This window comes from Symphalangus syndactylus, chromosome 5, assembly GCF_028878055.3.
Source record: "Symphalangus syndactylus isolate Jambi chromosome 5, NHGRI_mSymSyn1-v2.1_pri, whole genome shotgun sequence".
NCBI lineage: Eukaryota > Metazoa > Chordata > Mammalia > Primates > Hylobatidae > Symphalangus > Symphalangus syndactylus.
The window spans coordinates 154,062,567-154,090,188 of record NC_072427.2 but is presented as its reverse complement, the minus strand read 5'-3'; the positions used below and the strand labels follow the sequence as shown (position 1 = coordinate 154,090,188).

At 37.5% G+C, this 27,622-nt stretch overlaps 1 protein-coding gene across 39 annotated transcripts in view; it reads left to right on the top strand.

The window, feature by feature from the left end:
- Positions 1–27,622, top strand: part of WNK1 (WNK lysine deficient protein kinase 1) — a 158,394-nt gene that overhangs the window by 81,757 nt on the left and 49,015 nt on the right. For all 39 annotated transcript variants that reach the window (XM_063639848.1, XM_063639847.1, XM_063639839.1 and 36 more), the window contains exons 5-8: positions 21,912–22,000; positions 23,990–24,209; positions 25,798–26,128; positions 26,873–27,060. In XM_063639848.1, the coding sequence (XP_063495918.1) occupies positions 21,912–22,000; positions 23,990–24,209; positions 25,798–26,128; positions 26,873–27,060 (828 nt within the window). The remainder of the gene's footprint in view (positions 1–21,911; positions 22,001–23,989; positions 24,210–25,797; positions 26,129–26,872; positions 27,061–27,622) is intronic.

Here is a 27,622-nt window from a genome sequence, read left to right as displayed (position 1 = left end):
TAGGCAGATTGCTTGAGCTCAGGAGTTCGAGACTAGCCTGGGCAACATGATGAAACATTATCTCTACAAAAAATACAAAAATTAGTTGGCTGTGGTGGTGCATAGTTGGCCGTGGTGGTGCATGCCGGTAGTCCCAGCCACTGGGAGGCTGAGGTGGAAGGATCGCCTGAGCCGGGGAGGTGGAGGTTGCAGTGAGCCTAGATTGTGCCATTGCTGTCGAGCCTGGACAATAGAGTGGAAAGCCTCTCTTAAAAAAACAACAAAAAAACCCACAATAGCTTAGATTGCTAAAGTAGTCCTCAGTTTTCTATATTCTGAATTCTGTGTATCAGGGTTTGAAGAATAGAATAGAACTTATTGACATAAATGAGTTAGGTTTCATAGGAGAAAAGTTAATTTTACTTGGTGTATTTTCTACTTAATAAGTTTCATGTGTGTATTTGTGAATATTTATTAATTATAAACTGTGACCAGGCACTATACTAGGTATTGGGGATATACCAAGTCAAAAAGTTGTGCCTCACCTGGAGTTTACATTCAGTTTTGTTAAAAAAAAAAAAATGTTGATAGAAGTCGGTAAGTTGGCTGGGCGTGATAGCTCACGCCTGTAATCCCAGCACTTTGGGAGGCCAAGACTGGGGGATCAGTTGAGGTCAGGAGTTTGAGACTAGCCTGGCCAACATGGTGAAACCCCAGTCTCTACTAAAAATACAAAAATTAGCTGGGCATGATGGCATGTGCCTGTAGTTGCAGCTACTTGGGAGGCTGAGGCAGGAGAATCGCTTGAACCCAGGAGACAGAAATTGCAGTGAGCTGAGATAGCGCCATTGCACTCCAGCCTGGGTGACAGCAAGACTTGGTCTAAAAAAAAAAAAAATTGATAACTATTAGAGTGATAAGGTTTGTGTCTAGAATAGATGGGAGATAGAGGGTGAGAAGCTGAACTAGGTTTATTGTTACAGCACAGCAAATTCAATCATTTTTTTTTTTGCCCGAAATGTATGACTAGGTACTGATACAATCTGATTTTTTTATTAAACCATGTAATGAAGTAATTAGGGAGGAAATATAAGCCAGTAGATTCAAAACTGAGGGGAAAAATAACAAAAGTTGTAGTGGATCAAAGTAGATTTGTAGATCAACATGCTATATGAGTGATATTGCTAAACAGTAACAGGTGTTTGTGTTATGTGACTCCTGAGCCTTAATTTCCTCATATGATTATGGTAGTCATAACAGCCAGGCCTACTAAGGTTGTGAAAAACAAATCTGTTGAAATTATATAAGAAAGTACATTTGAAAAAGTTGAGAAATATATTTGTTGTATTTGACATATAACTAGATTGACTCTGAAATGTCTTCTATCTCAATAGATTCTTGATGTTTCAGAAGGGTTTGACTTAGGGTTTCTGCCACAAAAGATTGGGAGGATAGTAGCAGTAACTGGCTTTTTTAAGTGTAATGAGGCTCATATTTGCACAGAAGTTACAAAATCTGTGATTGTGATATATTCAAGGAATTTTATTTTTAAAAATGCCTCCAACTTTTCAATAAAAAAGTAAATAGATGACAAATTATTCTGTGTGGAGATGAATATCTAGATATTAAAACTTAAAAGTATGATTCTGATTACATAATCAAGTTGTAGGCTTTCAGTAGTCCTTAAAGTCTGCTTTCTATCCTTCAGTGAATTTTTGAAGTTTGTTTCTAGAATATTTTGTGCTTATCGTATTAAATATTAGAAGACCTTTGGGGACTTTATTGATCTCTGCATGGCATAATGTGCCAAGTCAGAGTATTAATCAGGAATAATTTTCTTTTTTGTATGTGCATACTCTAAAAATGTACGTTTAGGTTTTTTTCTATCAGCGCTACTGAATATATTATATAATTAACCCATTTAAAGTGTATAATTCACTGGTTTTAGCATCTTCACAGTGTTAAAAGAAAAACTTCAGCCAAATTAAATTTTTTTTTTTTTTTTTGAGACGGAGTCTTGCTCTGTCGCCCAGGCTGGAGTGCAGTGGCGCACTCTCGGCTCACTGCAAGCTCCGCCTCCCGGGTTCATGCCATTCTCCTGCCTCAGCCTCTCCGAGTAGCTGGGACTACAGGCACCCGCCACCACGCCCGGCTAATTTTTTTTTGTATTTTTAGTAGAGACGGGGTTTCACCGTGGTCTCGATCTCCTGACCTTGTGATCCGCCCGCCTCGGCCTCCCAAAGTGCTGGGATTACAAGCGTGAGCCACTGCGCCCGGCCGCAGCCAAATTAAATTTAAAGTCGTTTAATTGAGCAATGAACGATTCGTGAATTGAGCAGCCCCCAGAATCACAGCAGATTCAGAGAGTCTCCAGGGATGCCTCATGGTCAGAACAGATTTATAGACAAGAAAAAGGGATGTGACATACAGAAATCAGAAGTGAGGTACAGAAACAACTGGATTGGTTACAGCTTGATGTTTGCCTTATTTGAACACAGTTTGAACAGTAAGCCATGTATGAGTGGTTGAAATATGGCCATGAGGGCTGGGCGCGGTGGCTCACGCCTGTAATCCCAGCACTTTGGGAGGCTGAGGCAGGCAGATCACCTGAGGCCAGGAGTTTGAGACCAGCCTGGCCAACACAGTGAAACCCCGTCTCTACTAAAAATACAAAAATTAGCTGTGCATGGTGGCGGGTGCCTGTAATCCCAGCTACTTGGGAGGCTGAGGCAGGAGAATCACTTGAACGTGGGAGGCAGAGGTTGCAGTGAGCCGAGATCATGCCATTGCACTCCTGCCTGGGTGACAGAGTGAGACCCTGTCTTAAAAAAAAAAAAAAAAAAAAGTTAAAAAAAAAGAAAAAAGACAGAAATTTGGCTGTTGGGATTGGCCAAGACTCAGCAGTTGTTACAGGCACACTCCTAAATTAGGTTTTCAGTCTTGTCTACCTATTAAGTTAGGTTGCAGTTAGACCACACAGACTCAAATTAGAAGTACAAAGTCCTTCTTGGGCCATATTTAGTTTGCTTTAACAACAAGTATGTGCAACCATCACCACAGCCAACTTTAGAATAATTTTATCACATGATAAAGAAATTCTGCACCCTGTAACAATCACTTTTCTGTACAAACATTCGCCCCACTCCTGTGCAACCCCTAATATGTTTCTGTCACTATAGGTTTTTCTGTTCTGGACATTTCATCTAAATAGAGTCATTTAATATGTGGTCTTTTGTGACTAGCTTTTTTCACTTAGTATAGTGTTCTCAAGGTTTGTCCATGTTGTAGCAAATGTTCATGCTTCATTCCTTTTTAAGTCTGAGTAGTAATATTCCATTGTGTGTGTGTGTGTCTGTGTGTGTGTGTGTATAAACACAATTGTTTAGCCATTTATCCATTGGTAGACATTTGGACTGTTCCTACCATTGGCTGTTGTGAATAGAGCTCCTACGAAGAATATTCATGTACAAGTTTTTGTTTGAATATCTGTTTTTACTTCCTTTAGATATATACCTGGAAGTGAAATTGCCATGTGTATATGCTAATCCTATGTTTAACCATTTGAGGAACTGCCAGCCTATTTTCCAATAGCTGTACCATATTACATTCCCACCGTCAGTGTAAGAGAATGTGGATCTCTTCATATTCTTGCCAATCCTTGTTGTTATTATTATTATTATTATTATTATTATTTCAAGGCAGAATCTCACTCTGTCATCCAGGCTGGAGTGCAGTGGCACAATCTCGGCTCACTGCAGTTTCCATCTCCTGGGCTCAAGTGATTCTCCCGCCTCAGCCTCCTGAGTATCTGGGACCACGGACACACACCACCACGCTGGCTAATTTTTTTGTATTTTTTTGTAGAAACGAGGTTTTTCCATGTTGCCCAGGCTGGTCTAGAACTCCCCAGATCAAGCAGTCTGCCTGCCTTGGCCTCCCAAAGTGCTGGGATTACAGGTGTGAGCCACTGTGCCAGCCTGTGTCTTCTATTCTTAAAAAGACAGCAGTCATTGGTTTAAGGACCCACACTGCTCCTAGATGACTTCATCTTAACTAATTACTTAACTAATTTTTTTTTCCAAAAAAATTCATATTGTAAGGTACTAGAGATTAGAACCACAACATATCTTTTTGAGGGACACAGTTCAACCCCATAACAATTCATGGGTTCATTCAACAAATATTCAAGTCTCTTCTATGTTCCAGACAGTTTTCTAGATCCTAGATATTGAATATTATTGTTATGTCAAACACAGTCCCTGTCTCTAAAGAACTTACCAAGGGAAGGGGAACAAACAAATGAAGCAAAGTTACAATACAATAGAAAACACTTATTTTAGGGATAGGTACTTAATGAAAGCATGTAAGAGTGGTACCTAATCAAGTTTGGACAGGTTAGGGATATGGTGTTAAAGAATTAGGGAAAGACTAAGATAGTGGTATATATGAAGATGCATAATTTTGAATATCTGTCAAGTTTGGAAGTAGGAAAAGGAAGAGGCAAGGGATAAGAGACAAAAGGAAAGCTTAGACTTTAATGTAGAGCACTGAGGGGACTGTTTTACAAGTGGGTAGCTATCATGTATGTCAACACATACAGACTTAAATTTTAGAAAGACTATTTCTGACTGCAGAATGAAGAATGGATTTCTGAGGAAAGACTAAATGTTGAAAACCCAGTTAAAAGGGTATTGAAGTGATCTAAGGGAAATGACTAATAGTCTGTAATAAGGAGTTGTAAGAGAGAAGGCCAAAGTGGATGGATTAGAGAGATTTTGTTTGTGAATTAGATTTGAGCTAACCTCATTTGTTTTTTTCCACTTAACATTTATGAAAATAAATGCTCATGTACATATATATACTTAAGATCAAACAGAATATCAAACCTGATTGTGAGGTTAAATATATAAATTTAGATTTGGGGACTATAAAATTTATAATTTGTATATGAAATGTTTTATATATTTTATTTACTAACTTACCAATCATTACTTTTTTTTTGAGACAGAGTCTTACTCTGTCCTTTAGGCAGGAGTGCATGGCTCAGTCTTGTCTCATTGCAACCTCCGCCTCCCAGGTTCAAGTGATTTTCCTGCCTCAAGCTTCCTGAGTAGCTGGGATTACAGGCGCCTGCCACCATGCCTGGCTAATTTTTTTTTTTTTTTTTAAGTAGAGATGGAGTTTCACCATGTTGGTCATGCTGGCCTCGAACTCCTGACCTCAAGTGATCTGCCCGCCTCGGCCCCCAAAGTGCTGGGATTACAGGCGTGAGCCACCACGCCTGGCCCATTCTGTCATATTCTAAATGGAGTAGCAAACTATGCTTCTTGGCCAGATTCAGCCTGGTGCCCATTTTTGTACAGCCCATGACATAAGTACGGTTTTTGGTTTTGTTTTTAATTTTTTGAGAGAAAGTCTCGCTCTGTCACCGAGGCTTGAGTGCAGTGGTACAATCATAGATAGCTCTCTGTAGCCTTGAACTTCTGGGCTCAAGTGATCCTCTTGCCTCAGCCTTCTGAATCACTAGGACTACAGACATGTGCCACCATGTCCAGCTATTTCTTTTTTTTTTTTTATAGAGGTGGGGTCTCACTATGTTGCCCATGCTGGTCTCAAACTCCTGGCCTCAAGTGATCCTCCTACTTTAGCCTCCCAAAATGCTGGGATTACAATTATGAGTACCATGACTGGCTGGTTTTTATATTTTTTAATGTTTGGGGAAAATGTCAAAAGAAGACTATTTTGTATGGTACAAAAACTACATGAAATTCAAATTTCAGTGCCCGTAAATAAGTTTTTCTGGCATACAACCACACTCATTTGCTTCCATATTATTTATGGCTGTTTTCACACTATAATGGCAGAGTTGAGTAATTGCAACAGACTGTATGATACATGAAGCCTACAGTATTTACTATTAGGCCCTTAACAGGAAAAGTTACTTACTCCTGTGCTAAACATATGTCACCAGAACTTTGTAAAACATGTTCCCCTGTAGAGTTCTGTAAGAAATTACTGATTACGAAAGTGTGGTGATGTTCTTCTATAAGAATGCGTTAGCCTCTGTACTTGTAATAGACATGAGAATCTTGGTGCAAACAAGTAGCTACTTAACAGGTCAGAAAATGTATAGGCAGTCTTTTCTCTCTGTTAAGAGTAGAACTAAAACTTTAACATTTTTATTTGCCAAATGCAAACTCAAAAGCTCAGTTGAGAAGAAAATCTTCTTAAATGAAAGATGTCTTTGATAGTAAGTTTAACAGAACCTGGAAAGACTGGTGTCACTCTTTCTGTATTCTCAGTATAGTGTTTAACCTATTTTCAGTTGTTCAGCAGCTTTTGTTTTTTATTAAACGGAGACAAAATTCATATATCATAAAATTAACCATTTTGACCATTTTTAAGTATACAGTTCACTGGTTTTTAGTATATCCACAATGTTAATGCAGTTATCACTACTAATTCCAGAACCTTCCCATCATCCCCAAAATAAAGCCCTGTACCAGTTAGCAGTCATTTCCCATTCTCCTCTCCAACCCATCCCCTAGCAACCACTAATCTGCTTTCTGTCTCTGGATTTGATTTTCCTATTCTAGGTATTTCATGTAAATGGAATTATACAATAAGTGGCATTTTGTGTCTGGCTTCTTTCACTTAGCAAAATGTCTGCAAGGTACATCCGTGTGGAAGCATGTATCAGTACTTTTTAATAGTTAAATAATATTCCATTGCATATATATACTACATTTTGTTCTATTCAGCGAGTTTTATTTCCGTTTAGTTCTTTAGTTTCTTCCTCTTTTTCTCAGTGTTAAACTGCTTGACTCTATAGCTGCCTCTTAATCTGGAGAGAGATTGAGAGCAATGTTTTAGTCCATTTGGTCTGCTATATGAAAAATGCCATAAACCAGGTGGTATATAAACAACACCCATTTATTTCTCACAGTTCTGAAGGCTGGAAAGCCCAAGATCAGGTGCCATCAGATTTGGTGTCTAGTGAGGTTCTGTTACTCATAGACCGGACTTTCTCATGTCATTTTCACTGGTGAAAGAGTCAAAAAGCTCCCTCAGGACTCATAAGGGCAGTAATCCATTTCACAGTTCTGCCCTCATGACCTGATGTGCTCTCATGACCTGATCACCTCCCAAAAACCTTCACCTCTTAATACTATCTTATTGGACATTAGATTTCAACATAAAAATTTTAGGGGGACACAAACATTCAGACTATAGCATACATGAAGGAGGAAATATATAGTGTCTTAAAAGGTATTGTCCTAGAGCTAGGTTTATTATATTGTTGTTTGTATTCATTGTGCACAGCACACCATAGGCACTCATTAATATTTTGAAGAATAAGTGATTCAAAGGAATGTCAAATATAGTCAAAATCAGACATGTAAATTTGGGAGAGTTGTATTTACTCTATGAAAGAGAAGTGAAATTTGAGGTGACCTTCAGAATTATCCTACTAAGATGAAGTTGAATAGCAGCAAGTAGAAACTGATGTACCTATAAAAGCAATATATTTTATATTAATAGCAAAAAACACAATTACTTTGCACGAACCTAATAGAATAGGAAAAACTATTTTGTGCAAATAAAGCAGAAAACAATAATAGGTAGAAAGGCTATCCCAGGACTAGAAAGGCTCTTCTGTAGGTTCTTAAATCTCAGCTGTAATTTCTGAACAGCTAGCTTAACTCTTTCCATTATGGGGCTAGGTTTGTATTTTATTTTATTTTATTTTAATTTTATTTTATTTGTTTAGGTATTTCCCCATAATATTTACCCTATAATTACTCTCACTTTGTTCTTTCTTCCCTGAGACTTCATAGGGCAGACCAAATTGTAATTTCACTTGGTAGTCCCTAAAATGTTTCAAGACAGTTTTTCTAATGTTAGGAGTCCTTTTTTGTCAAGACCCATCATTGTCAATTTGTAAAACTTGTTCCTTTGAATTTCTTGAGGGAAGGGGCTTATATGCGTTACTCGAAGAGGGAGATGCATTATGCAATTGAACATAATGAACTTGGCAACATTGTATAATATTGCAGAGGCCTTGGTGGTAAAGGTTTGAGATTCTGTCATCTGAGAATTTTTGAGAAGGGATCAAGACAGCTAACAGACTCAAGTGATTTTATTTATTTATTTATTTATTTATTTATTTATTTATTTATTTATTTATTTATTTTTGGAGACGGAGTCTCTCTCTGTCGCCCAGGTTGGAATGCAGTGGCGTGATCCTAGCTCACTGCAACCTCTGCCTCCTGGATTCAAGCAATTCTCCTGCCTCAGCCTCCCAAGTAGCTGGGATTACAGGCACCTGCCACCATGCCCGACTAATTTTTGTATTTTTAGTTAAAACGGGGGTCTTACCATGTTAGCCAGGCTGTTCTGGAACTCCTGAGGTCAAGTGATCCACCCGCCTCGGCCTCCCAAAGTGCTGGGATTACAGGTGTGAGCGACCACGCCTGGCCCAGGCTTCAGTGATTAGTTCAGCATGGTATCAGTAATCCTTTACACTCTTAAAAGTTATTGAGGACCCCAAAGAGATTTTATTTACTTGTGTTCTATCTACTTTACCATATTGTAAATTAAAATAGAATTTTCAAAAGCATTTAAAAATGATAAATAACATAAGCCCTGTATATGTTGGCATCAATAACATTTTTATGACAAATAACTATTTTCCAAAACAAATTTTAAAAACTTATTGAGAAGAGGGGCATTTCCACATTTTTGCAAATCTAATGTCTAGTCTAAAAGAAGATTGCTAAATTCTCATATCTGCTTTTCTATTCAGTCTTACAATATGTTGTTTGGGTTGAAGTATATGAAGAAAATCTGACCTCATGCAGATATGTAGTTGCAAAAGGAAATACTTTATAGGCCACAAGAAAGGATATTGAGGACCCTGAAGGGTCTTTATACCACACCTTTGAGAACCACAATTTTAGCAAACCATGCAAAGTGCAGTCCTCAGACCAACAGAATCAGCATCTCAGGGTGCTTGTATTTAATGTAAAATTTTGGCCCCATTCCAGGCCTATTAAATTAAAATCTGCATTTTACATAGTCCAAGGGTGATTCATATGTACATTAAAGTTTGAGAAGTATGAGCTGGGTCAGTAATCCCTTAAGGTCTTTTTCAGTTCCATGTACCTTTATTTGGTTAATTAAATAAAAAGTAGGCTATATAGTATAATGCCAAAATATTATTTAAATAAACTATTGTTCAGTCATTCATGTAAACTTTTAAGTAGCATTGTAAGTAACCAATTTGACTTACGAATTATATTATTATGGCATTTATGTGCAATTTTGCATTTTTTCTGCCTTTTTGGTTGTTGCTTTTTTAAATTTTTCTTTATTTTTTTTTTTTTTTTGAGACGCGGTCTTGCTCTGTCACCCAGGCTGGAGTGCAGTGGTGCGATCTTGGCTCCCTGCAACCTACGCCTCCTGGGTTCAAGTGATTCTCCTGCTTCAGCCTCCCAAGTAACTGGGAGGGACAACAGGCATGTGCCACCACAGCCGGCTAACATGTATTTTCCGGTAGAGATGGGGGTTTCACCACGTTGGCCAGGCTGGTCTCGAACTCCTGACCTCAAGCAATCCACCAGCCCTGGCCTCCCAAAGTTCTGGGATTACAGGCGTGAACGACCACGCCAGGCCTGGTTGTTGCTTTTTAAAAAGGAAAACCAGTAAATCAAGCTGTAGAAAATGTGAAATAAAAAACTTGGAGAGTAAGTCAATTGGAACTGTGCTAGATTCCCTAGTTTCTAAGGATGCCGCAGGTGGCATATATTTGTGCTTTATTTTTCCTCTAAGCTATGAAAATTTAGTTGTTCCTAATTCTGCACTGTCCATTACCATACCTCTTGCCTAGGAAATACTGTCTAGATTTTACCAATCTCCATTCCCATGTGGAGGGTTTAAATAAGTTCTTAGATAATATAATTTATATAATTAAGCAATCATGATTCTTTGTTGAAATAGGCCTTGAAATACTGTACCTTCTCTTAAGTCAGCTTGTGATTTAAATTTTTAGTTAGTAAATTTAACTAATTTTAAAATATGTTAGCGTCAGTCTGCTTAACTATTCCATACTTATTAAAGAAACATGCGTGGTTATCCATTGGAAGAGATCCTAGGGCTTCCTGATACAAACACACCCACAGACCCCAGCCACTCTAGATTTCTGGTTTTCATCCCAGGTCTATTGTGTATACTCTGGCTATTAGTAACCAGTAAACCACTCTCCCCCTTCTGTAGATTTAGTACTAACTTAGAAAAAGGATTCAAAGAAGAGTTTGTATTTAACAGCTCAGGATTGCCTTTTTAGGTGGAAGAAATAGGCTCTGGAGTTGAATCTGCTTCCTTTCAAATTCCAGTAATGTCATTGCCTAGCTGTGAGACCTTGAGCAAATTATTTACTTCTCTGAGCCTAAAGTATTTGTGAAGATTAAATGAGAAAGGCAAAGTGCCTGGCATACAGTTATCAATCAGTACCTAATAGGTATCACCATTATCATCAACATCATTATTATTAATACATATTTAGTAGTGAAATAAGGTGTCTCTTTTTATGTTATTTTAACCAGTGACATTCAGGAGATTGCATTAATTTAAAAGTGCTTCATAAGTGTCACATAAAATCAAGCTTTAAACGAGAGAACGAGCTAACATTTATTTGTAATCTTGTCGATCACCTTGCAAAGTGCTTTACATGTACTGTTTTAATCTTTCACATCATGATAAGTAGATAATGTCTTCATTTCACAAGTAAGAAAATAGACTCAGAGTTTAAGCATTTTGCCTAAGGACATGCAGGAGAAATAATAGTAGTCAGAAATCAAGGCTCTGTTAACATGATACTAATACAAACATTAACATTATTTTCCTTTACCTCTTTTTTGTTTTGTTTTTAACCTGTTTTCTAGACCGCAAAGAAAACTGAGGGTAAAAAGTTTAGGAGATGTGAGTAGCAAAAGTCTGGTACTGCAGTTTTGAGCTCTGAGTAAAGGTTCATTCCCCCTGTTTAACAGAGAAAAACTTCTTAATTGTATGCTATACTTGTTGTCTTGACCCAGTTATCATGAAAATCTATGCCACTGATAATGAGAAGATCCAGGTAAAATTAGGAATATACTTAGCACAACTTTGGTGTGCTCTTAAAATAATAAAAAGTGTAGCAAGCAATGACATCAACTTTTTATATGAAGGATAGTGCATTTGAACTGGAGCAGTACACAAGCTTTCTTGTATTCAGAGAGTAACAAGCCTTGGGGAATCATGAGTAAGTTAATTTCTTTGATAGAGCTAGCTTGATTTGGTAGGGAGTTCGAAGAGGCTTGTTTTCCAATGGGATCATAAGGTATGTTCAAATTCCTGTAAACTAATGGTTCATAACTGTAAGAATCTGGCTGAATCCAGCCCTATAACAACCAAGTTAGAAATAATGGGGATTTTTAATTACTTTGTTTGTGTAATTTGACTTTGTCACTGATTCCATTAGCTTTTGGATTGCAAGGTTTGAACATTTTGTCTGGGAAAAAACAGAACCAAAGCCATTAGGGTAAAATTCCTTTTAGTTTTTATATAACAGATTGCAGTTCACCCTACTTTTTTACTGAAACAAGTGAGACTGATTCCTGATTAGATGGTGTTTGAAAAGTTGAAGGAAACTTTGTATTTATTTCTTTAGCAGCTAGAATTTGTTGTGCTATCAGTGAAAATCTATTGGAATTAGCTGAACTGGTTCCTTAGTAAATTTTGTTTCTATGTCCATCCAGCAAATTTAGGTTATAAATGTAAAAGAAAAGTTCCAGTATTGAGGGGCTGTATCTTAGGAGCATTTTGCATGATTTTCAGAAGCATTTCATTATTCTACTGTGATTTAAGATTAAAGGTGGTAGCATTCCCAGTGTTTTAGGTACTAAACAATAATTATTAAATCATTATTTCAGGATTCCTCGAAAAAGCTGACCTTACTTACCTATCCTGAATATTGATCTGTAATTCACAAGCAGTAGACTACAGAATAAAAAAGGATATAGAAAGATTGTTTTCCATATTTAAATACAGCAGTACTGAGTTTTCTGATATACTGTAAATAACCTAAATGCTAAAGGATTCATATAGATACTTTGTAATTGCTACTTTCTCTAATGGATTGTATGTATATATGATTTGAGATATACCTTGAAAGAAGCATAAGACTCAGTTGACTGAAAAAAGGGGGCAGAATAGGAAAAGTATTCTTGTTGGTAGAAGTGTTCACTAAAGTATTCAGTGAACAAGTAACCAGTTTGACTGAACTTACTTTGGGGAGATTGAGTAAAGATGTGGGTGGAAGTTAGATAATGATTTGCACACCACCTTTAAAAGCACAATAACATGGACTAGAAATAACATTAAACTAGACGCTGGAAAATCTGGATTCTAGTTTTTGTTTTACCATTGATTCAGCCCGTACTTAACTGGAATATAGATTTTATTTATCTTCTAGGTGCTGAAGGTGGTGCAGTGTATCTAGCAGATTGCCTGATAGCTGTTAGACTAGATGAGACACTCCATAGTCAACTAGTTGAATTAATGGATTAATTCTCTCTCTCTCTTTTTTTTTTTTTGAGATATAGTCTCACACTGTCGTCGGGCTGGAGTGCAGTGGCATGATCTTGGCTCACTGCAACCCCCGCCTCCCAGGTTCAAGTGATACTCCTGACTCAGCCTCCCGAGTAGCTGGGACTACAGGCATGTGCCAACATGCCCAGCTAATTTTTGTATTTTTAGTAGAGACGGGGTTTCACCATGTTGGCTAGGATGGTCTTTCTTGACCTCCTCGGAATCCGCCTGCTTCGGCCCCCCAAAGTGTGGGGATTACAGGCGTGAGCCACTGCACCTGGCTGCCTAATGGATTAATTCTAACTTTGACATAGAATTAACATTTCTGTCATTTGAACAAGGAAGAACTCTTAATCTGGTTCATTCTAGATCTGTGATCCTGTGATCATTTAGTAGGTGTGGAGAACTAGTAACCATTTTTGAGCAGTGTGATTGAGTTAAATGATACCAGATGATTGGAAATGGTTAAATGTCAGATGCTTAAACAGAGTCAGATGGTTGGAGCTAGCCACAATGTAAAAGACAAATTGGAGATCAAGAGAGTGGAAATATGAGGCCCATCTTAAATTGGTCTAGGCTTAAAGAGATGAGGTATTAGAAATCAGAACTTTCATGGTTACTTTTGTAATAAAAAAACAATGACTTGAGAGGCAGCAAAGAAGCCAGTAAAAACCTTTTTGGTCAGAGATCTTTGGCTGTTGGAGAAGAGTAAGAATACTAGTCACAAAACCATTTCCCAGTTGTTTTTAACTTTATCTTTGTGTTAAGAGCCCGTAGAGAATAATAGTAGTACTTAAATATTGTGGGGGAAGAAGCATCCAATGATGACTAAGGTTTCTTCTCTGGACTATGGAAATAATGACATGATTGAAAGAAATAGGGGAAATCCAGAGAAAGGCACTGACTTTGAGGGAAAGAGGAATTAGTTTAGATATGTAAACTGTTATCTATTTGTGAATGGTATTTTTGTTGTATATATTGAAAACTCTTATTTTGATTTATAGAAAAGGTCGCTCTTTATAGAGTCTAGATATTTGTGCCTACATCATACCTTTGTCTCCTCAAGCCCCCAAAAGCCCCCTCAGTTTTGTTTATTTGCCTAATAGAGTTTTAAAACTACCCACATCTTTATATCTGATGGACCTTTGAAGCAGGACACGTGGCACTTGTTTTCTAGCTCTTTCATTTAGCCAACCATGGTCCTACACAGGCTTGCTCATACAGTTAAGTTAGAGGTAGGCTGTACTTTTGCAGCACAGATTGCTGCATTTCTGAGCAATACCTGACATCCTAGACTACTTAGTAGTAACAAATTGTGTTGAGCCAGAGATTAGTGGTAGTTGCTTTGAGATAGCTTGTTAGAATTAGTAGCATTTCTAACCTTCAGATATATTACTTCCAAACAGCTTCCAAGCCATTATCTTATGCTACTGTTGGTAATTGAAGCCTTAGCATTCACTGTCTTGATCAGGATTCAAGCTTACAAAATTACAAGGGAGAGAGGACTTTAATCTGTTACCCATTACAACAAAGCAATGAGCAATGCTGTTTCTACAATCTTTGTTAATGCCCTGAAGAAAAACTTTCCCTTAATGACTAAAATTAAAGTAGTTTTTATTTGGGTCTATGAGATCTTCCTGGCAAATGGAACGTCTTAATTTTGAGCCTTTCATAGGAGGGAGAAGAAGAGGCAAAAAATTTGTACCACTTGTGTACATAAATACTGTTGATTTTTTTTATTATTATTATACTTTAAGTTTTAGGGTACATGTGCACAACATGCAGGTTAGTTACATATGTATACATGTGCCATGTTGGTGTGCTGCACGCATTAACTCGTCATTTAACATTAGGTATATCTCCTAATGCTATCCCTCCCCCCTCCCTCTACCCTACAACAGGCCCTGGTGTGTGATGTTCCCCTTCCTGTGTCCATGTGTTCTCATTGTTCAATTCCCACCTATGAGTGAGAACATGTGGTGTTTGGTTTTTGTCCTTGCGATAGTTTGCTGAGAAATGATGGTTTCCGGCTTCATCCATGTCCCTACAAAGGACATGAACTCATCATTTTTTATGGCTGCATAGTATTCCATGGTGTATATGTGCCACATTTTCTCAATCCAGTCTGTCATTGTTGGACATTTAGATTGGTTCCAAGTCTTCGCTATTGTGAATAGTGCCGCAATAAACATACATGTGCATGTGTCTTTATAGCAGCATGATTTATAATCCTTTGGGTATTTACCCAGTAATGGGATGGCTGGGTCAAATGGTATTTCTAATTCTAGATCCCTGAGGAATGGCCACACTGACTTCTACAATGGTTGAACTAGTTTACAGTCCCACCAACAGTGTAAAAATGTTCCTATTTCTCCACATCCTCTCCAGCACCTGTTGTTTCCTGACTTTTTAATGATGGCCATTCTAACTGGTGTGAGATTATGGTATCTCATTGTGGTTTTGATTTGCATTTCTCTGATGGCCAGTGATGATGAGCATTTTTTATGTGTCTTTTGGCTGCATAAATGTCTTCTTTTGAGAAGTGTCTGTTCATAACCTTTGCCCACTTTTTGATGGGGTTGTTTGATTTTTTCTTGTATATTTGTTTGAGTTCATTGTAGGTTCTGGATATTAGCCGTTTGTCAGATGAGTAGATTGCAAAAATTTTCTCCCATTCTGTAGGTTGCCTGTTCACTCTGATAGTAGTTTCTTTTGCTGTGCAGAAGCTCTTTAGTTTAATTAGATCCCATTTGTCTATTTTGGCTTTTGTTGCCACTGCTTTTGGTGTTTTAGACATGAAGTCCTTGCCCATGCCTATGTCCTGAATGGTATTGCCTAGGTTTTCTTCTAGGGTTTTTATGGTTTTAGGTCTAACATGTAAGTCTTTAATCCATCCTGAATTAATTTCTGTATAAGATGTAAGGAAGGGATCCAGTTTGAGCTTTCTACATATGGCTAGCCAGTTTTCCCAGTACCATTTATTAAATAGGGAATCCTTTCCCCATTTCTTGTTTTTGTCAGGTTTGTCAAAGATCAGATTGTTGTAGATATGCGGCATTATTTCTGAGGGCTCTGTTCTGTTCCATTGGTCTGTATCTCTGTTTTGGTACCAGTACCATCCTGTTTTGGTTACTGTAGCCTTGTAGTAATACTGTTGATTTTTTAAAAATGTACTGTGAAAGAGCAGTAAAGCAGTCTACCTTAATATCACTGCCTTTTAAATTAGGTGAACAGAGGAACTATTATCTCCACTTTAAAAACGAATTTAAGGGATATGGTCCAGCTCATGCAAACATAGTATATGATGGATTGAACTGAGAACCCAGCCCCAGTATTGTGATTCCCTGTCCAGTGTTCATTTGGCTACATATTCTGAGTTTACACTTTGTTCATTGAACTCAATCCCCTTTTTCTTTTAAAGTACACTTTCAAAATGATTGGAGGAAGGGAGTGTTTTTGGTAAATGGGTTTCTAGTGTACATAGAGTTAAGCATCCAAGAAAGGTCAAGGAGGTAGAACCTGTGCACAAAGTAGGTGGAGCATTGAGCAAGTAAAAATCTCATTTTGCTTGTCCAGGGATCTATTCCTGTTGGCAGAGAAGCAGAAGGAATATTAACAGAATAGTTTTCCTGCTGTTGGGCATGCAGTTTTGTCCATCTAGAATAAATCTATTGTTGGCTGAGTAGAGCAAATTCATGTCTGAGAGTTGGAGAAGCATGGCTAGTGTTAAACAAGAAACTGTGTTTCAATCTGACTTTGATGTCTGCCCTCCTTATGCTGTGGGCTAATGTACATCAGAGACATTTTTTCCTTCATTTTCCTCCAATAAGAAATCTGTTTTGCCTTTTCTGATGGATATTACAAAGAAAGATTTTTGCTCAGTATTTGTCATCATAAATTCTCATTGCTGCTGCTGCCCTCAAAAGGATTGTGTAAATGAGGTAGGTAAGAATTTCCAGTATATATAACAGTTTATATTGTAGCCTTTTTGGTGATACTGGTAGAAAATTTCCATTAAAATATTGAAATTGTTAACTTTCAGTTAAAGTATTGAAATTGTTAACTTGAGAATATTTAAAAAATATTTAGAGTTCTGTAATTTAGTGAATTTATAGTGTATTCTATGTGAGGAGGGGGTAGGTTTTTGTTAATTCTGAATGGTTAGGGAAAAGTTTACCTTAAGAGTTAATGTTAATGTTACCCTACCACATTTGAAGCATAAGCTTTTAAGAAGCAAGTGCTGGCAATTTTTAGGATCTGAAAGATTGTGTCAGAGAATTCCATATTATGACTCACTTTTATTTTTCTAGCAGATTAGTTGACAAAACATAGTATATAGAATTCAAATGAGAAGTCAGCCTATAAAATGTGCATATATTTTTGTGGGGTTTTTTTTAGTTCAAATAACGCAACATAAAATTTGATAAACATTTGTCGTACATCAGACTCTCAATGTGCTATTATAGAGTTACGGTTCATTTTTTTGTACCCCATTTAAAATTGTGCAGAAGTGGCCTTTGTGTTTTGTAATGAGTGTACAGTAGATATTCAAGAAATACTTACAATTAATGAAGAAAAATAAGCTACTGTCCCATGTCAAAAAGCATATGACACTACTGCCTAAAGATAACTCTTGTGAATTAGAAAAGTAAGAGAAAAATATCTATAGAGCCAGTGAGTTGTTGGCTCTGGAGGAGTGGAATGAGAGGGCTGTATGTCCTTAACAAACTCTAGTTTTGTTCTGTGTAAGATAGTAACCCAATTTATCTAGCTTAGTTCTTTTTTCTTCTTTTATCATGAAAACATCTTGTTATCATTACTTTGTTCTGTCTGGTGCTTAAAATCGTGTTTTAGAATAATCTAGTTCACCTTTCAAAAATTATCAGTTATAAAAATTACATTGAGTTCTCATGTCTTAAGAACAAAAAACCTGTGAGTATATTTTAAAAACTGTAATTTTGTATTTATTTTAAACAGCTTTCTATTACATGTCCCAGATGACTTTTCTGTGGGTCACTTTTAGGATCAGTGAGGTTTCATAATCATTCCATGTACACATTTACTTTTAGTATACAATACCTGTATATGCTTGCTTCTTAAATGATTCAGAATCCCTCTGCTCGGTATTTTAATAATCCTGGCTTATTGATGGTTGCTGACTGGTAAAATTCTTTGTTATATTTTTCATTATTTAAGTGGGTAGCATTAAGCAGTCTTAATCTTTTAATACCAGCTACTGGACTGGTAAGGTGTGTCTCAGTTTTATTGGCTAACTTGGCACCTATGGTGCATTTTTTAAGGCAGTAGTAGTATCTAAATATGTGGTATAGCATTGGTATGGAATTTTCTATACAAAACTCTTGGCTATAGGTTGAAAAAGCAGCATAACCTACTAAATTTAAGATTGTATTATGTACAGTTATTGGTTTTGCTGTATCTTAATATCTTTTGCTCAGTAAGTATTCCTATTTGTAAAGTCATGAATTCATATATGTTTGCAGGGATAGGATTAACAAGAGGATTATTATTAAGGATAATCAAGGATGAAAGCAGGTTCAAGAGAAGATTTTCCTTCCTTTATTATCTTTGGTGATTGCCTTTATACTCAGAGTTAGCCTTGGGTCAGCAAACTTAATACTTCAAAGAGCTTCGAACCCAGATACGACATTTGAATTCAGTTGTTGTAAATTTAGATAGACAGGTTGGACAGGTGTTATCATTATTGGCTAGACAGACAGGAAACCTGAAGCTCAGAACTACTTCTGCTTGTCCAGTTCACACTGAATGTCTTTTATTGTTAAATGTTTTTGTCCTTTCAGTGTGCCTATGCTAGATTAAAACAGAAGGATTAGTATACATTTGCTTTGTTAAATTAATACCTAGTTTTATTGCCAGTAGGCTACATACATTCACCTGAAATGTATGTGCTTATTGAAGAAGGAACTTTTTTTTTTTGAGACAAGGTCTCACTGTGTCACCTAGGCTAGAGTGCAGTGGCACGATCATGGCTCACTGCAGCCTTTACCTTCCGGGCTCAAATGATCCTCTGGCCCAGCCTCCTGAGTAGGTGGACTACAGGCATATGTGCTGCCACACCCCACTAGTTTTTTGTCTCTTTGGAGAGACAGGGTCTTGCTTTGTGCCCATGCTGGTCTCAAACAGCTGGGCTCAAACGATCCTCCTGCCTTGGCCTCCCAAAGTGCTGGGACTACAGGTTTGAGCCACTACACCTGGCCCTAGACTTTTAAAATGCTATCAAAATAATCAGAAGGGCCAATTGTGTTAGCTCACGCCAGTAATCCCAGCACTTTGGGAGACCAAGGTGGAAGGATTGGTTGAGCCCAGCAGTTCAAGATTAGCCTAGGCAACATAGCAAGACTTTGTTTCTCCAAAAAGACAAAAAATTAGCTGGGCATGATGGCACACACCTGTAGTCCCAGCTACTTGGGAGGCTGAGGCAGGAGGAGTTTGCGGCTGCAGTAAACCACAATCCCACCACTACACTCCAGCCTGGGCAACAGAGCAAGAACTTACCTTTTTTTTTTTTTTTTTGAGACAGAGGTTTGCTCAGTCACCCAGGCTGGAGTGCAGTGGCACTATCTGGGATCACTGCAACCTCTGCCTCCTGGGTTCAAGCGATTCTCCTGCCTCAGCCTCCCAAGTAGCTGGGATTACAGGCACCCACAATCATGCCCAGCGGATTTTTGTAGAGGTGGGGTTTCACCATGTTGGCCAGGCTGTCTTGAACTCCTGACCTCAGGTGATGCACCTGCCTCGGCCTCCCAAAGTGCTGGGATTATAGGTGTGAGCCACAATGCCTGGCCAAGAACTTACCTTTACAAAAAAAAAAGTTTATGCAGTTTTTATTTGTTTATTGTAGAAAACTAAAACCAAATGTAAACCAAAATACAATTGTTCCTCCCTGTCTGGGGAATTGGTTCCAGGACCCCACACTCCTGTGGATACCAAAATTTGAAGACGCTCAAGTTCCAGAAATATAAAATGACCCGTAGTATTTACATGTAAAAATTATTTGCAAAACTAATACACTGTGAGTGCTATGTAAGCAGTTGTTATACTGTATTGTTTAGATAATAATGACAGGGAAAAGCCTGTATGTGTTCAGTACAGATACAGTTTTCTCTTTTGAATTTTCAATATACAGTTTGTTGAATCCACAGACGTGGAAACCATGAATAAAGAGGGCCAACTGTACTCAGTTTTTCTACTATCAGAGAATTTTTAGTGTGTGGCATTCATTTTTTTCTTGCATTTCCTATTTGCATAAGTCTTAAGTTTGAAATACCAGCTTGCTCAATTAAAGCAGCCTTTTGCTTCAGCAGCATTATTTTGTTTTCACTAGAATTATATGAAGATAAAAACAAGCTGGGAAAAACTTAGATGGAGTTGGAAAAATAAGATTGAGGAAAATACAGATAGTGATCTTTGTAGTCATTCTCATAAATGAAGCTTTTAAATACATGAATTTAACTTTAGGGTCAGCCCTACTACACAGTTCCTTGCTGTGAAAAGTTAGCCCTGGGAGTAGAATTCTCCAAATTGGGTCTTCGGAATAATACAATGAGTAATTGAGCATTATCCAGCTTTGGATATAACTCTTGTACTTAAAAGACTTTAGAGCTAATCATTTTATGTATTTCATTTATTTCATTTAGATCTGTGTGAGATTACATGCATTTCTGTGATTTATTAGTCACTAACTTTGTTCTACTATATCTGTCACTGAGACTATAATCAGAATTTATGTATATTTAATAACTTTTCTGACCACCCTACCCCAACTCCATTCCCTTTGTTTTATGTGTCTGCTGACTTACAGTGCCACTTGAACAGCATATCAGTGCTTCAACTCTTGATCCGTGTGGTGACTTAGATGAGGTCAAAATAGATGAGATCTTTTTCTCTTTCACCCTACCTCTTAGTAGCATTTTGTTCTTACATCTTATGTATATTTTCCACGTATTGCTGTTTTTGTTTTTGTTTTCGTTTTTTTTTAAAGATGGAGTCTTGCTCTGTCACCAGGCTGGAGTGCAGTGGCTCGATCTCAGTTCACTGCAACCTCTGCCTCCCGGGTTCAAGAGATTCTCCTGCCTCAGCCTCCCAAGTAGCTGGGATTACAGTCATGCGCCACCACGCCCATCTAATTTTTGTATTTTTAGTAGAGACGGGGTTTCACCATGTTGGCCAGGATGGTCTCGATCTCTTGACCTCGTGATCTGCCCACCTCAGCCTCCCCAAAGTGCTGGGATTACAGGTGTGAGCCTCGTCACCCAACCTGAAAATTTATTTTTAAAGAGTTTATTGGCTGGGTATGGTGGCTCACGCCTGTAATCCTGGCACTTTGGGAGGCTGAGGAGGGCTGATCACCTGAGGTCAGGTGTTTGGGACCAGCCTGGCCAACATGGAGAAACCCCCATCCCATCTGTACTAAAAATACAAAAATTAGCTGGGCATGGTGGCGTATACCTGTACTCCTGGCTACTCAGGAGGCTGAGGCAGGAGAATCGTGTGAACCCAGAAGGCAGAGGTTGTAGTGAGCCAAGGTCACACCACTGCACTCCATACTGGGCAACAGAGCAAGACTCCATCTTGAGGAAAAAAAAAAAATTTATTTATACTTTATAAAGATTCTAAACTATTACTATGATGACTACTATGTAGTATCACATGTAATAGTGGTAATGAGTTTTCTTCTGAGATTAATTGCAGAGCTTGTCTTTTGTATGGGTCCAATATATTACTTTTCATTGTATTTTATTTGTGCAGGACAATTTGCTCTTCAGTTATCATATCAAAACAATATAAATCCTCAACTCCTTTGAGTTTGTTAAAGATTACTATAATAATATAATGCCTGCCAAACTAAGCATGTGAATTCATGCCCACACATGGGTTCAGTGTTCAAAATAGTTAAATGCTGTATTGATTGATGTGTTTAGGGAACAAGGTTGAACAAAAGATCTTCTAACCAATTAGAACATTTAGCTTTCTTATTTAGGCAATAAATTCCTTTACTTGAAACACAGTAGAAGATATTAACATCTGCCTAAATTTTTTCGTTGTCACATACAGAAGTAAGTGACCCCACTGTCACTGTTCCATGTTTTCTTGTGAAGAGCTAAATTGCCACTACCCAACTGTGACACTGCATGGACCAACTCCTGCAGGCGAGTCAGAAAAAAAGCCAGGATAGTAAGAAAGGAACCTAAAAGAATCTTAATTGGAAATTTTAAAAAGTTCAAAGGCCCTGCTTTTATTAATGTATTTCTGTTTATGGTTTTCAGGGGGTGAAGCCAGCCAGTTTTGACAAAGTAGCAATTCCTGAAGTGAAGGAAATTATTGAAGGATGCATACGACAAAACAAAGATGAAAGGTAAGTTGCCTCTTTTGATCTGGGTGATACTTGAACAAAACCTAAAAAGTAATGTGCTTTGAGTACAACACTCATTCTATGGTGTATTTAATATTTGTGATTGGTTTCTCTATTTGTGCCTGTAACATTTTTAAAGGTAGGGTTTTGTTCATTGTGGTTATTCAGATTTGATATACTAAAACACTGTAAAAATATGGTTTGGTAGAGTTTCAGTAAACCAGAACCACCGTAAACATAGCTACATTCCATGAGAACTGCTTACTTAAAACATCAGCATGATTTATAAAACTCAAGAAAGAGTTTAATATCTAACACAGGAAATATTTTCTTAGTCCTTTACCATTGAATTCTAAATGGTGATATAAAACTTTGGCTCTTTAAAGTCAGCTCAACTATTACAGGTCTGATTTGCTGTCCTTACGCCAGAATTAAAGAAGAGCAAAACATCAAAATTCCTTGAGTAAAAAGAGAAGACTTCATCCAGGGGTTAGAAAGAGATGTGGCTTAGTCATTTGTACTAGACTTTTCTTAGAGGAGTGGCAAGTATCTGATCTGCCATATAGGTGATTCATCACCCGTTAGGCATGGCGAAGGTCCAGTGTCTGTTTTTGAAAAACAGTCTATCTTTGCCACCCCCTTCCATCCTCCAAAAAAGAAAAAGGAGACCAGCTAGTACAAATATAAATTGCAAATTGAGCATAATCTACCACTTGAAGAATGAGAGCTATCAGATATATCAACCAAATTAAAGAATTCCATCTTTTCACCTCTCCAGTCTCATTCTTTTTATAACATCGTTATTTAGAAGAGCTTAACTTCATGGTTTTTAAGCCTTTATTAAGTAAAAATTTAGTTTGAGTTTTCATTTTTATATATGCTGGGTACTTAAATCTCTTTCAGAACTTGTTACTATAAACAAAGGAATGTTTGTTTCGACTCTTTTTTTTTTGACACAGTCGTGTTCTGTCGCCTAGGCTGGAGCACAGTGGCATAGTCTCAGCTCACTGCAGCCTCTGCCTTCCAGGTTCAAGCAATTCTCCTGTCTCAGCCTCCTGAGTAGCTGGGACTACAGACGCACATCACCACGCCTGGCTAATTTTTGTATTTCTAGTAGAGACTGGGTTTCACCATATTGGTCCAGGCGGGTTGCGGACTCCTGACCTGAGGTGAACCACCCACCTTGGCCTCCCAAAGTACTGAGATTACAGGTGTGAGCCACTGAGCCCAGCCTATTTCAACTCTTGATGGAGAGCAGTTTATTAGATGACTGGCATATTGAAACCATTTTATCTTAAGATTGTTTCACAATCAGACTTCTGCTTGCCCAGTACACAAATTATTGAACAAGGAATTAAGAGAACTTATTGGTGTAAATAAAGCTTGCTGTGGTAGAAGGTACCAAACTAGAAACAAAAATATTTATTTTCTAGTTTTTATTTCAGCATTTGCAGCTTTTATAACTGTGAGCAAGATTCTCAACCTTTCTGAGCCTCCATTTCCTAATAATCAGGAGATGATATTGAATTGGGTGTTGGTCAGACAAGATCATAAATATGAAGATTTGTGTTACTTATAAAATGCTATATAAATGATCATGTGGTATTTTGAAGCTTTAATAGAGCCAATTGCATTAGCTCACTATTACTAGTATACTATTACTAATGAGATCATTGGATTTAAAAATTATGTTACAATTGTGTTAGCTCGCCATTACTAGTATATTATTACTAATGAGATCATTGGATTTAAAAATTATCACTATCAGCTCTTATTCATGAATGAGATTGTTATGATGTTCTATAACTTCAGAGTAAACCTCTGTAGTCACCCTTCAAATGTGGCAATGTAAAAATGAGTTATAAACTTTCCCCTGTATTTTTTCCCATTTTTTTCTTCTGTGAATAACAATAATTGGCCACATTTGAAAATTATTTTTTCAAACTAATGGTATTTTATTTTTGTTCCTTTTCTTTTCCCTCTGTTTGGAAGATATTCCATCAAAGACCTTTTGAACCATGCCTTCTTCCAAGAGGAAACAGGAGTACGGGTAGAATTAGCAGAAGAAGACGATGGAGAAAAAATAGCCATAAAATTATGGCTACGTATTGAAGATATTAAGAAATTAAAGGGAAAATACAAAGATAATGAAGCTATTGAGTTTTCTTTTGATTTAGAGAGAGATGTCCCAGAAGATGTTGCTCAAGAAATGGTAAATTGACATTAACTAGCCATTTTAAAATTGATTTAGACTTATATACATCAATACTATCATTAAGCAAAAAAGCAGTTGATGAAGTGCCATGTGTGGCATATCCCATTGACATAAAATTGTGATGGCCCTGAAAGTTATCTTTGATTAGTGGGATATTCCAGTGTGTGTGTGTGTGTGTGTGTGTGTGTGTTTTTCTTTTTTTAAACTCCCTTCTTCGTATTGCTTTTATAATGGGTGTTAGATTTTATAGTCCTTTTTAAAAGTAAATTTTTGTTTGTTTGTTTGTTTGAGGGAGAGAGAGACAGGGTCTTCCTCTGTCACCAGGCTGGAGTGCAGTGGCCTGATAATCATAGCTTACTGCAGGCTTAAACTCCTGAACTCAAGCAATCCTTCTGCCTTAGCCTGCCAGGAAGCTGGGACCATAGGGGCGTGTCATCACACCCGACTAATTTTTGTATTTTTAGTATAGACAGGGTTTCACCATGTTGGCCAGGCTTGTTTCAAACTCCTGATCTCAAGTGATCCTCCCACCTCAGCCTCCCAATGTGCTGGGAGTACAGGTGTGAGTGAGCCACTTCGCCTGGCCAAAAGTTATTTTTGAGAAAATATGTGGATATATATATACATAGGGATAGATAGATGAGATAGATAGGTAGAACTAGTAGAATGCATTCCGAAGTCATTTTGAAAAGTCTGTGAGATTGAGTGACTCCCAGTTTGTATAAGCATCATTCATTTAGAATGACAAGTTATGTTTCTACATATTGGTACATTAGCCTTTGATCAGTTATCTGGATGAACTGTATAAACAGACATAGGACAATGAATTGTTTTTACTTTGAAGAGAGTTTTCCTGATCAAATATTAGTAGGAAGCCTTTGATGTATTATTATTTGAAGTATGTCTAAAAGATCACTCTTCTATAAGGAAACCCTTCCCCAAATTTATGCTTGCCATAGTGCCCAAAATAGCTAATTATTATGGAAAGATAACTCAGAATATCTCTATTCGGATTTATAAGAACCATTCAAAAGTGGTAGTTGCCTCTGAGAAGAGATCAGGTATGAGTTACTTGTGTTTAATTGTTAGCTGTTTGTATTGTCTGAGCTTTTTTTGCTTTTTTGGAGGGGAGGAGCAGTGTTAAATCTTCATATTCGTACCACAGTTGTTTTACCAGATTAAGTAGTTGCCTTGTAAAAGAAAGTAAAATCAACACAGGTTAATGTTAATGGTTACGTGTGAGGGGGAAATACAGTGAATAGAACAGAGTACCTTACTTGGTTTAGGAACTGAGGTTTTAGTTGCCCCATTGTTTTGTTGTTTGTTATAAGGAGTGAAGGTATACCCACCCTTCGAGTTTCTGCAAAAATGGTGGTACCCACCCCTCAAGTATCTACAAAGATGGTAGGGAAATGCATAATGCAGATTTTACAGTTCGGTTAAGGCCAGTCCTGAGAGAATTCTTTCTTCCTCCTCTTCTCTACTTTTTTTACAATGCCTTTTTTTTTTGGCGGGGGGTGGTGGTGGTGGGGGGTGTTGTTTTCTTTCAGTATACTACTGCTTAATTTACCCTTTTATTCTGTAGGTAGAGTCTGGGTATGTCTGTGAAGGTGATCACAAGACCATGGCTAAAGCTATCAAAGACAGAGTATCATTAATTAAGAGGAAACGAGAGCAGCGGCAGTTGGTACGGGAGGAGCAAGAAAAAAAAAAGCAGGAAGAGAGCAGTCTCAAACAGCAGGTAGAACAATCCAGTGCTTCCCAGACAGGAATCAAGCAGCTACCTTCTGCTAGCACCGGCATACCTACTGCTTCTACCACTTCAGCTTCAGTTTCTACACAAGTAGAACCTGAAGAACCTGAGGCAGATCAACATCAACAACTACAGTACCAGCAACCCAGTATATCTGTGTTATGTACGTATCTTGGGAAGTGGACAGATAGGCAAATGATTCTCCTAATTGGTTTTTTTAGCGTCTTGTTATTTTGCACTGGCTTTTTGGTTTTGAATTATGAATCCTACTATTATACACAATTTGAAATGGTTGTCGTCTAGCTTCTCTTTATTCTTATATCTGTGACTAGGAGAATAGAAGGATGGGGTGGTAAGGAAATGTGATTAGGATACAAATAATTTTATAAGCTTCAACATCTTGGAGGTTTCAATTTGTCGATTTCTACTTTTCACAATTTATTTAAATAAAATAGAATAATGAAGAATGAACAAGCTTGGCTACTAAAATTGAACCCATCAGTCTGGTTGAGCTCTTTTAGCAAAGCTGAATGGTATATAGACTAAAAACTAATGGGAACACTGGTTATTAATTTAATTACTTGTTTAATACTGAGACTCTCCTGGCCTCCATAGTTAAGACTTTGAAAGCTGTGTCAGATTTAAGGCTTACAGTGTTCCATGTTGTTTCCCTTACTCCTCAGGTGATAAGATTCTGTGATAGCCATATGGATTCCTCATTTAAATATAGAAATCTACTGAATATGGCTACAGTTCATTTTTTATTTAGTTCAAATCTGTGCAAGGAATAACTAGCTACCCCTAATATAATCGGTCTAAAATATGAGAAAATGTGAACCTCCATTTTGTGATTTGTCTCTCTCTCTCTCTCTTTTTTTTTTTTTTCGGTGATTCATTTTTCCTTCAGCTGATGGGACGGTTGACAGTGGTCAGGGATCCTCTGTCTTCACAGAATCTCGAGTGAGCAGCCAACAGACAGTTTCATATGGTTCCCAACATGAACAGGCACATTCTACAGGCACAGTCCCAGGGCATATACCTTCTACTGTCCAAGCACAATCTCAGCCCCATGGGGTATATCCACCCTCAAGTGTGGTAAGTAAATGCTTAAGAGCATGTAATACTACAGTGAGAGCCAATGGATAGTCTGCTAAATTAAAATTCTTTGTACAAACCAAGTAGCAGTATGAGTCTGAAGTAGAAAATATAAAATGCTGTATCTCTAAATCCTTATTATAGAGTTAGAGTAGTCCTGGTGGAGTAGGATATAGACATTAATGTGTGGGCATTAACTGAACTGCCTACATGAAGCAACTATGTACAAGGTTTAGATTAGTCTGCATTTTTACTAAAGGTAGTGCTCTCTTTAGCACTTAAGATGTTGAAACTATTCACAGCAACAAAAGCTAGACATACAGATGTTTTGCGGGTGGGGCAAGGAGAGTTTTTCAAAAGCTTATTAAAATAATTGCTAAGTATTTCCTGTAAGATTCCCTATTGTACAAAACACAGGTAAGACCTTCAAACCATTATAGAATGCTGCATGTGAGTACTCTAGATTGAGGGAATCCTTTATTTGAATGACTGTTTAATTTAGCGCTTGCGTTGAGTTAATCATCAGTTGCTGTGTGTGTTCCTGCCTTTTAAAGTCTGTGTT